We start from the raw sequence: 11,263 nt of genomic DNA on the forward strand, positions 1-11,263 counted from the left end.
GTGGCGGCTGGTTCAATCGTACAGGACACGGTGAACGCCAATGCCGCCTGCTGCTCATTAAAAAGGCTCTCTTTCTCTTGCTTTCCTTCGTCAGTACTGCTGTTGCTGTGACTTGTTTCGCTCATCATTCCTCTCTTCTTCCCTAGAGGGCAAAGTTGTTTGGAGAACTCGGAGAGGGCAGCGTTGCGTGAGGTCAGCCATAAAAGCATTCTGGCGGCATTTCGGCTCACTAAAGTGCTTATTTTGCCTTCGCTAGGCATTGCAGCACTTATCTTGCCATCGGCTAGGAATTGCAGATGCCCTTGCCACGTTGGAACCAGACGTCTAGAGGTGAAAGTTTTGGCAAAGAAAGTTGTTCAACATCATCATAAACCAGTGAAACACATCGGCTATGGCACTCTTTGGGAAGGCTACCCTTATGCCTTTAAAATCGAGCCACAACATCAGGTTGACAACAGAATGCACATCAACGGCTTCATATCTTTGAAAAACCGAAGGCCACGCAGAGGTACACTCGAAGTCACACTTCATTTTAATACAACATTCAACCACTTGCAGCAAAATCCGCAAGGGCAGATTCCAAGGAGTCCGACAGGGCAGAAGCAACCTTATCTGAAAAACAGAACAGCCCAAAGCACCATCCAATGAGTACACAAACACACACATGCATGCACACACAATATGTGAACTGTCAAGAGTTTCTTCTAGATAAAAAAGAAAGAATGGCACCATAACGGCAAAAACTTGAATCTAAGAGGCCATTGAATTATACCTCAGTGAATCATCGGCGATAAAAGCAAGTGCACAACAGAAATAGCACAGTGTTTGGCACTATGTGGTGCACCCGCTAATAGAGTCGACAGCTACATTGTGGACGGTGCAAGAGGGGGACACATACATCCACCAGAGTCACCTTCGCTGCATAAGCTAAAAGCTAAGAGCCAGAAGAAAAGTGAAAAAGGGAGGAGAAAACAATAACACGACCAGCGGCTACTGCAGAAAAAGAAAGGCGTGACAGCATAAATCGCTTGCGCTCGCCAGCTTCCCTTGAGGATCATCGTTCACTTCCATGCAGTTTGCTACTCATATATCACTAATATTTTTCATTTTTGCCCCCAGTCTCCCACAGATACTAATTAGGATACAGTCGTAAGCTATTAGAACATATCAAAGACCACCCTGTGTAGACACCGACCCCCGCTTTCACCCAGTCACACGAACATGCCCGCATGGCCAAGGGGCAGCATGTTTCACTTGGGAATCATCTCAATAGGAACCCCGAGTCAGCCGTGCCTGCCATATTGGCTATAACATGTGGCCCCGTGACATCAAACAACCTGACGATTGGTTGGTGCATGGCCATGCCACCAGCCAACATTTGCCTGCCATAGGCGTTCGTGATTTTTTGCTTGTAAAGCCGGCACCGACAATGCGGGACTTTCCTCGAAACAGGACCTTTAACGCTACGACTGATCAGACCAAACTTTTCGAGTGGCCTAACATGAGCTTGTCCCTACAGTTCACCTCCTGCATATGCGATCTCTATCTGCAGCTATCGATCCTCATGATGACAGGTCATTTTATTCACTGTTTCATGAAATGCATATTTGGGCACACAGTAAAACCTTGCTGGTTCGAACTTCAAGGGAGTAGAAAAATCCCCCAATGATTTTCATGGGATCTGAAAATTAAAATTAATTATTCAAAAATCACATATCCAAAACAGGCCCCAACAAATGAAACGATTATAACAAAGCCTGTTTCTATTATCGATTTCTTTCCTTTTACCAACCTGGTCTTTTACCTGACAATATGCGATAATTATACAACTGATCTATTTGAGGTACCACATTCCCCACAATGATATTGTTTTAAGTGGGTTGCATTTTTCTTCTCTGCTCAGCTCATTTGAGTACGCTTGTTTTCTATTTAATCAATAAAATGGCTTGAAGTGAAACGATCCCTCATTTCTACTCAGTGAAAGCTGGGTTTGCTTAGTCCTTTCTCGAGTCTGTCAGCCTGGCAAACACGTCATCTAAAAGACTTAAGCTACATGCTGCACAGCCAAAATGGTGTGCGGAATTCAAGCTCGCTTACCTCAAACTCTCGGCTTATTCATGCTGATACATACCGAAAAAGGCAGATGTCAGCACAAACTCTACATAAATGCAGCAAACTTTTGATGGTTCCTTCAATGTTCTAGAGTTTATACACCAAAGCAAATGACTTGCTTCGTCTGGGTCTTCAAGTGTTACAAGTTCTTTGTCCCAACAAGGGCCCCAATATTCGGTAGGCAGACAAGCACATGCAAGCCAGAGTTCTTCCTTCAACCCAACTGGAAACCACACAGAGAAAGGACACCATAGCTCACCAGAGCGCTTTCGCTTCTTGAGCATTTTTTTGAATTCTTTACGCCGAGCCCTGTTCTGCTGCAGCCCGGAATCGATCACACTCTCGCTGCTTTTGAAAGGCCTGGTGACTGCCGCCTTCTTAGGTGTCACTTCTGTTGCCGTCCACTGTGGACCCATCAGCTCCTAGAAACAACAGGAAATGTGCTGTAATTAATGTTTCAACGATGCAAAGACCATTTTGGAGCAGGCTTGCAGAAGGTTCTCGATATCGAGAATGGCAGGAATGCAAATACTGGGTGTGTTTCAAATAATCTGTACCACGGCTCATTTAAAAAAAAAAAGACCCCCCCCCCCCCCCCCCCCCCCCCCCCTACAAATAACAGCACTGCATGAAGATTTGAATGGTGGATGGTTGCAGATGGTCGCATTTATAAATGCTTCCCAATCACCTCATAGTTTAATAATGAAAGATGAATCAAATTTTTTACATTAACATTAGTGCAAGTATCTATGAAAAATGTTGCGGTGAATGATCAAAAACGTGTATTTTAGCCATTTTAGCCAGCCCAATCATGATTCATGTGGTTTTTGTGTTTGAGATATCGAATGAATTCCGCTCACCTACCGTAGTATTAAATGCACATGATGAGTTAAAACAAGATGAAAATTTTGGCCCTGAATACAATTTTCTGTGTTATAAATATGCCTGGCTTAAACATAACCTCTTCATTTCACTGCTATAGCCCCATCTCCACGTAAATGACGCAAAGCACTCTCCCACCTGGCCTGTATCCATACACGCACTGGTTTCTTCTTCAGGCGCTAAGTCTGCAGTACCCATGGACTCCAGAGGGACCACATCCATTGGGCGCACCATGGGAAGGCCTAGCAGAAAAAAAAACAGTCATTCCCAAAATCTTAAAATGTATAGTAACATTGCAAGTTCTCCTAAGCCCTGTCCATAAAGAGTTGCCGCGGAAAGGATTTCAGCATCATATTTACACATAAAAAAGTAGAGTTCAGGTGTCCCCTTGGAGCTGGGAAACACTGCCGTTGTGGAAAAATAAACTGAATTGAAATTTAACTGAATTCAATGGTTGAAAAGTTTTCAAATTCCATTTGCAACAGGTACATTTTTTGCTGTTGGGCAAACTTCAACATGGTCAGAGAGCCACAGAATCAATGCTGAGCAAGGTAAAAATTTGGACACAGCAGCCCCCAGCGTCTCACCAACATTTACCACAAGCACTACTGCAAATTTTTAAAAATTTCTATTGTGTTCTATTTGGCTACAAGCCCCCTGAGCTCTCCTGCAACCTCTAACCACGAGAGCCTTCAGGGATACTCCGATTAATGAATGATTAAACAACTGACAGAACTAGAGTTGCACCTACATGCCTTTCAGCAGCAGAAAAACGACACACACATCAATGCTGGCGCACATCAAGACGGCTTCTGCATAAGCATTCATACTGTGTAGCAGTAAACCCGTGAATCTGGCTGATAGCCAGCACTGTGAACCCTAACAACTACCAAAATCCATTTGCATCTCAGTGAACATAACTAATGAACCCTGGCACAATGGTTATCTGCATCTGAGATTGAACACAAATGGTGTTTCCTGGTTTTGCCAAGTGCTCTGCTTTGCACACACTGTCAAGACTGTCAAAGAGTTGCTCCAAAATCCTGCACAGCGCTTCACCAGTGTGATTTCAACGTATCGGAAGCATGTGAATGTGAGAGAAATATGCATGGGCATTAGAACAGCATGACGCCATCCCAAAGCAAAAATACAAGACTGGAATAATGCACCAAGCAACATCCAAAGTGGCCCAACTGATAGATGCATGTGCCCAATTGCAGCCGCAAGACTGCGATAAGGAAGGCGGAACTGAAACTATGTGAATAGAAATGGGGTCTTCCGATCACTGCGCTTGTCAGAGTTCTCGTGAGGTGCGCAAGCAACACTGTTCCATGCAATTCAAATTTGGGGAGGCCTATTTCAGTAATCCCTGTGGCTGTGCGAGTCATACCTTGTTGCGACCTCCTGCCTAAATAAATCCGTGCGAGCTTGTCTTTTAATGAATTAACAGAGGTCAAATTAACAATATTTACTGTACCACAAACTTTGAGAGAAAAAGTAAATGGCAAGCTGTTGTATTCAACAGTGGAGTGTGGAAAGCCCCTTGCCTCTTTTCACAGATCCATCCAGCACCTAGCGTCGTGGCAATGCAGCCACAATAAAGGCGCACCTAAGCACCGTTTCTCATTACACATGATACACTCCCGATTCTGAGCAGGATTAGCTGTAAGGCAAAACCAGCAGAAACCACACCTTGTAACTCGCGTTCTTCGTCTTCAGCGAGCGCATCCAGGTCAAACTCTGCGCCCAGGGCTGACGCAATGCTGCTGCCTTCCACACTGGCCGGGTTCTCGGGGGGCTCCGTGCAGTACTTGATGCGGCCACTGAAAAATGCAGACACAGGCTACTGGCATCCCGCGCATGTTGCTGGTCCCCAAAGTGACTATGCAAGCCCACAGAGACACCCTACCAGTTCCAGTCTGCGAGAACTTTGCGGGCGGCAGCCCCCGAGTCGGGCAAGCCCCCCCGACGCAGGCGACCCATGCGCTTGGCCAGTATTAGCAGCAGCTCCTCGGGTGAGCCGTATTCGGGCAGCCGGTACTGGAGCATGAGCTGCTCTCGTGATGCCCGTCGCAGGATGGAGCACGCAGCAGCTGCCGGGTCTGCCAGGGATTGGGGGCTTTTAGCGTTGCGTAGTGCCACTTCAATCGCATCGCCCGAAGCCAGCACCACGCCGGGGCTGTCCAGTAGCCACACGTGCTTGTCCAGTTGCACCCGCTGCAAGCACCTGCACAGTAGTGGAATACGCTGGCCAAGTTAAAGGAGCCACAGGGTGAAGCTACTGTGGTGGCCTCTATTTTCCTCGCCGTGCAAGATTATCGGCCCACCTGATACCGTGCCCGGTACAGGCTACCTGAGCGACTCACTTGGTAACCCCTGGCACGGCTCCCACTGTGCAGGCCCGAGACCTCTTGAGGCTGTTGACCAGGCTGCTCTTGCCCACATTGGGATAGCCTGCACACAGGGACCAGTTGCACTCAGCTGCTTACAACTCTGCCAATACTCGCTACTCTCTGCAGGCACAAGTTTGCCTCATACGGAGTCTGAGTGCCACCATGGCAGTTGCGGGCATGGCAATCAGTAAAGGCAGATGAAATTGACCAAATTTTTCAAATAAACCTCACTTCCATAAGCTCATATTTATTCAACTAGTTGGTTATATATGAGCTTTTATGGCGTGTAAGCGACTGTGGCTATTATGTGCCAAACACAAGGCCAAATAAAACGCACTTCCAGAGCTCACTTATTCATCCGTAGAGTCGTTGCTTCCAGCAATTTCATAATTGCAGGGTTCGACTATATGTGGTTTTTTCTTTATGTTGACTCCGTACAGAATAACTCAACAGAGTATCCTTCTTCTTTACATTTCTAAAACAACACCCAAATAGCTAAATTGCCTGAATGTGTTCTTGTAGAGTAGAGCACTGACCGACAACACCAACCGTGATGCACCCCTGGATGCCCTGGTTGCGGCAGTAATTGCCCAGCAGCTTCAGCAGCAGTTGGGCACCCAGGCAGGCCTTGGTCTCACCAACGGGAGGGGCCCCCTTCTGCTGAGACTGCGAAGCAAAGTGCATTGTTGATTACCCCACCTGGTACACAACAGCAGCAGCGGAAAGACTGCACTGACCAGGTGCTGCCTCTGGGTCTGGGTGGACGCCTTGAATGCCACAGTGGGCAGCTCTCGGCGAAGGTAGCGCAGCCACTTGGTCAAGTTCTCTCGGGGGATCAGGTCTGCACATAGTTGACTCACATCACTGCACAGCAATGGGCCAGCAAGTGTCGGCCACAATAACTTGCCTTTCATAAGCGACAAAAACATTCTTGCTTCATAAATACAAAAGTAGTATGTACATGACACATGGGTTTACTGTCCCTAAACAACGTCGGCTATGACGGACGCCATGGCAAAGCACTCTGCATTACGGATTAATGCAGACTACCCAGGGGTTCTTGAATATGCACTGACACTGCACAGTACAGTACACAGGCGAAATGTGGCCTGGACGGAACTCACCTCCCCAAACTCAGCAGTTCAGTGGCCAACCAGTGAGTTACCGTGACAAGCAAATACTCATGTGGCAGGCTACTTTACGAGGTGAATATTCTACTCATTCACTTCAATCATTTTATCATGTTCATGGCCATCCTCACGTAAGAAGCTGTATGTAATAGTACTGTGAAAGCATTTTTGTGACATCTCAGGGCAATGACCATTTCAAGAGTACCACTGCACAGGAGCAGGCAGTCAGCTGCGGGGGTAGTGCTTGATGTGTTGGGCGCCAATAGCAAGTCTGGGCAATGCATCCATGCTGCCATCTGCTTTCCAGTGCATACTTTTTGAACGAAGCTTGGGGTAGAGCCACACCATATATAGCAAGCGTTAAAATGGTTTTGAATCAACTGAAAGCGCCGCTCTGAGAAAAGCTCTAGATAAACACTATTTACAAGGCAATGCATTTTAGCTTTTTCTCTGGCAACTTACATTTACGTGTTGAAATCGTGTCTGACCAGAAAATGAAGGGTTCTACGTACGCACAATTGGCTGGTCAGCATATTCTAGAAAGTCTCTTCTCAAAGGTGACTCAATGCACGTGACCAGACTGTACTACGCACCAATCTTGTTGAGCAGCAGCACCAGACGCTTGCCCCTAGACTGCACCAGTTGCTCCAGCTGCGGACTGCGTGTGCCCAACGGGTCTCTTGCATCCAGGACCTGCAAAGGTTCCCACCCGCAGTCAGCACACTGGCCCTGCCCTGCTTGCAACCGATGATCCCAGCTTATGTACAAATGCACCTCATTTTTATTTCACTTCTAATTTCGAGACTTCTAATGAGTGACCTACATTTTTGATCCCCATTCAACTGGGAACCATGATTATGTGACCATGCTGTGATGGCATGCATGGTGGTGTTGCCGCTGGACTGGCTGAAACACTTAATGTTCCAAGCAGAATGCTAGGCACCTGGTTTCGATAGCACACAGAGCGCCGAAAGTGTTCGGTTTAATTAAATTAATGCACCTATACCGAGGGTCCTCAACAATTTGGTTTTTCGCAAGCCATGATTGCTTTTTATTTCGTGGGTATGCTTGACTGTTTATTGTGAATGTATGCTCTTTTCGATGTCATTCATTCTAGAGTGTTCTGCCACATACCATCTGAATCACCCTGAAAAATTCTCCCGCCTTAACAAGAGGCTCGTTTGCTGTGAAACCATGACAAAACTTACGCTCGCATTGTTGACATTTTGTGGAATAGTAAGTTTAACATAGTAAGTTTAACAATGGTGCTTACCTGGTTTGGCCAAACATGGTGAGAAACCAGAACCGCCTGCAGAGAGACTGAGGGACCGAACGACGCAAACGCTGAATTTCTGGCGAAGAGCACTGGTAGCGCCATCTGGCATCACTATGAAAGCGTACCGTGCTTGCATCGGCGCTTCAAAGCCGTGGTGGTTTCCTCCAGCAATGCTAGCTGGTACCACTACTGCCTTTTGGCTGAAAAAAAAATTGTGCTGGCATTTTTCGCTCCCCAGTCTCGTCACAGACAGTTCTGGTTTTGCATCATGGGCAGCCAAACCAGGTAAGCACCATTGTCATACTTACTAAGCAACAATAGGGTTAACGCGTAAACTTTGTGCATAGTTTAATAGCAAACGCACCTCCTGTTGGAGCGGGAGAATGTTTCAAAACCATTCAGATAAAGTTGCAGAACACTATATGTACGCTGCGGATAAAGGCAACTGGTAGCAGCTACTTGAGGCGTTGCAGCATATCATCTGGTTATGAACAGGTTTCACTTGGCACCAATGATAATCCCCTAACAGGCAGCGCTCACTCATATAGCACGATATTACTAAATATCCTGAAGGCTACACTTCTCATGTGATGTGAACAAATCTCTGGTTTCGTTTTGTCCATGGGGTTCAACACGCAAAATGACTCCGGCAATAAAAAACAACCAGAGTCCTTAATGTGCGCTGACATCGCACAGTACACGGGCAAATCATGTTATGCTTCACCAGGGGTAGCCGGATCGAACCCGGATCTCCTGGCTCGGTAATCAACTGCTCCTTCCACGAGGTTTCTGCATCCATCCTAATCAACACTTCCTGTTTGGTCAATGCATCCAACAACTACTAAAAGCGCACTGTAAAATGTCATAAATTACTGCCCATAAGCAGATCCTATGCTGTCAACAGTCAAGTGTGTATGGCTGTATGCAGCAACACAATCAAAAGTTGCAGTTTGCCACCTCTGGCAAGACACCAATGGAAGCCATCACTGCCACAATAAGCCACTCACCTGCAGCACAACGTCAGCGGCCTCGACGACTTTTCGCATCTCCTGATATCCCGTCCGGTTGGCTAGCTCTTTGAGCAGCTGCTCCTGACCAGTCTGCATTAAGTGGTCACGCAATACACCCTGCACGGCCAAAGGAGAGTGCTTTTACCATGTACACAATGCTCCTACGTTTTCAAGCAATGAGTGCTGCTGTTTGGGTATCGCGTCACGCTATAATGCATCGGACCTATCTACGACAAATTTCACATGACTTTGATACAAGCAAATAGCAGTACAAGATCGCAGAGACTTTTATCACATCAGGCTAGTGCCTCATTTGCCTAGTACCGGAGCAAATGGGTGCCAGAATGCATGAAGGCATTTAAAAGTGCCCAAATACACTTAGTCAAAACACTGGTCACGATGTTACTTAATTTGTCTTTCAGTCAGTGCCAAGACACTTTTTATTGCATACAAATATATGTGCACACTTCCCTACCTTAGCCAATTGCCATTTTGTAGTACATAGAGCGTGGCAAAAATGCGTGCAAGCATACGACTTTTCACCACTTCAGTCCAGTATATTTTGCATTGGGCCAAGCAGTTACATAAGGGATAAAATCATTAAGAAACAGATGCAGTAGTCAGCTAGCAGCCAGCACTCACGCTGACTACGGCACTCTCGTACTGTGCCTGGCGCTTGGCTGCATCGTCTTGCAGTTCTCCCAGGTCCCTGTGCTTGGCATGCTGTTCCTGGCGGGCCTCCTTCTGGCGACGCCGCTGCTCCTCACGCATCTGCTGGTGCAACTGCGCCTCCTTGAGAAGAGCCCCCTTGAAGGGAAGGCTGTTCGGAATGCCCGGATCCTTGGGCTTGTCTGCGTTTCCAACAAGGATGCAATTTTCACGGACCATGGTTCACAAGTGCCTGGCTTTTTTTTTGTTGCGAAACAACACTACAACAGCCAAAGAGAGACCTCGGGTGACCGTAGCTACGCCATGAAGAGGCGTAGCTATGGCCTCCTCATAAAGAAATCAGCCTGCCATGATATTAGAATTCACATTACCCCTATGCCACGGGTCACTCCTTTCATATGGGAGGGTGATATCAGAATTACCCTGCCAGAACCGTTTGCATTCTCGTTACCCCTACGACACACAGGCACGTCACTACGGCTTGGTTGAAGCGCGACTTTATGTGTGGGCTGGTAGCGTAGGGTAGGTAGCTTTCAAGTCATACCCTTAAAGGATAGGCTTAAATGTCCCAAATAATGTAGCACCTTAGACTGATAGGGCGTGATAGGGGAATAATGTAGCGGGCAAAAGAAGCTTCCGCAGTTGCTTTCGCAATTCAACTAGGGTTAACTAGAGGTAAACCACAACAAATTTTTTCCCCCTTTGTGCGGGGAGATAATGAAGTAAAGAGAAACAAGGTGCAGCTGCTGACAAGACACTGCAGAGAAGCAATCTACATTGCTGTCGGGCTGGTGTATCCGCATTCCACTTCTACGCAACCGAAATCCTACATGAGAGAAGTGCCTTTGCAAGAACTTTATATTATAAAGTCCAACATGTGAGAAGCGACTTTACAAGACCTGTTATAAAGCCGACCACACAACAGTTGTCAATGCAAGAACAGACGTCAGGATGGTTGACGTTGAAATCAGAAGTCTGCAAGGTCTGCAAGCAGCGAGTGCAGAGCAACACCGCTGGTCACAGGACTCGCGTATTCGCTACTTAAGCGACACTAGCTACAACGTTACTGAGTGAGAACTGACGAAATTTCTCATAATGGTTCAACCCGTTCTCATCGGTGCGGGTACGAAATATTCAATCTCTCTACGCGACAATTGATCACTAGACCACTTCGGCAGTCTGCTACTCACGTTTGCTAGGGTTTTTCTTGGCTTCCCTCCGTTTCTTCTTCAGATGCTGCCGCACCTGTAATTCCACACCGTGTCAGAAACGACGACCAGAGTTCACGACGTTTAAATGTCCGGATATAGAAACCCACCTTTTTCTCCACTTTGTAGCGCTGCCGGCATGACACTCGCTTACTCTGTTTCTCTGAAAACGCACGACAGAAATCGTAATACGACGGCGATTCAGACAAGACCAAAAAAGAAGAACGCGCAGCGCGAAAACGTAACGTCAGACTCACTCTTCATGTTCGGCATCCTTCTGTCAGACAAGCAACGAAGACACTTCTCTTAAGTTTTTCACGTCAATGTGTGTTCACCAGCAACACTCGCAGATCATCAACTCTTGCCGTTAAACATAGATCATACCAGGCTTGAGTTGTAATTTAGGATAAGTTTCGGACAAACATTTTCTCACGTGGTGACCGACGGTGCTGCTAAAGTTATGCTGACGGACACCGTGAAAATAAGACTAGAGCAGATCAACTAAAAGCATAGTAGAAGTCTTCTTTGAAACAGTAACAGTAAGCGCCAATAAATTATAATATTTTTCTTATTTAAATAAAAA

At 46.6% G+C, this 11,263-nt stretch overlaps 1 protein-coding gene across 1 annotated transcript; it reads right to left on the reverse strand.

The window, feature by feature from the left end:
* Positions 1-509: 509 nt before the first annotated feature.
* LOC146178147 (guanine nucleotide-binding protein-like 3 homolog) lies at positions 510-11,161 on the reverse strand. Its single transcript, XM_084577970.1, has 14 exons — positions 10,938-11,161; positions 10,791-10,843; positions 10,663-10,717; positions 9,446-9,654; positions 8,801-8,920; positions 7,111-7,210; positions 6,125-6,228; positions 5,924-6,053; positions 5,361-5,448; positions 4,904-5,221; positions 4,687-4,817; positions 3,133-3,236; positions 2,372-2,534; positions 510-612 (listed from the first exon to the last, which is right to left on the reverse strand). The coding sequence occupies exons 1-14, from the start codon at positions 10,951-10,953 to the stop codon at positions 545-547; spliced, it is 1,659 nt and encodes a 552-aa protein (XP_084434096.1). The 5' UTR covers positions 10,954-11,161; the 3' UTR covers positions 510-544.
* Positions 11,162-11,263: the final 102 nt, after the last annotated feature.

This window comes from Amblyomma maculatum, chromosome 9 (genome assembly GCF_055883805.1).
Source record: "Amblyomma maculatum isolate TAMU_Amacu chromosome 9, ASM5588380v1, whole genome shotgun sequence".
NCBI lineage: Eukaryota > Metazoa > Arthropoda > Arachnida > Ixodida > Ixodidae > Amblyomma > Amblyomma maculatum.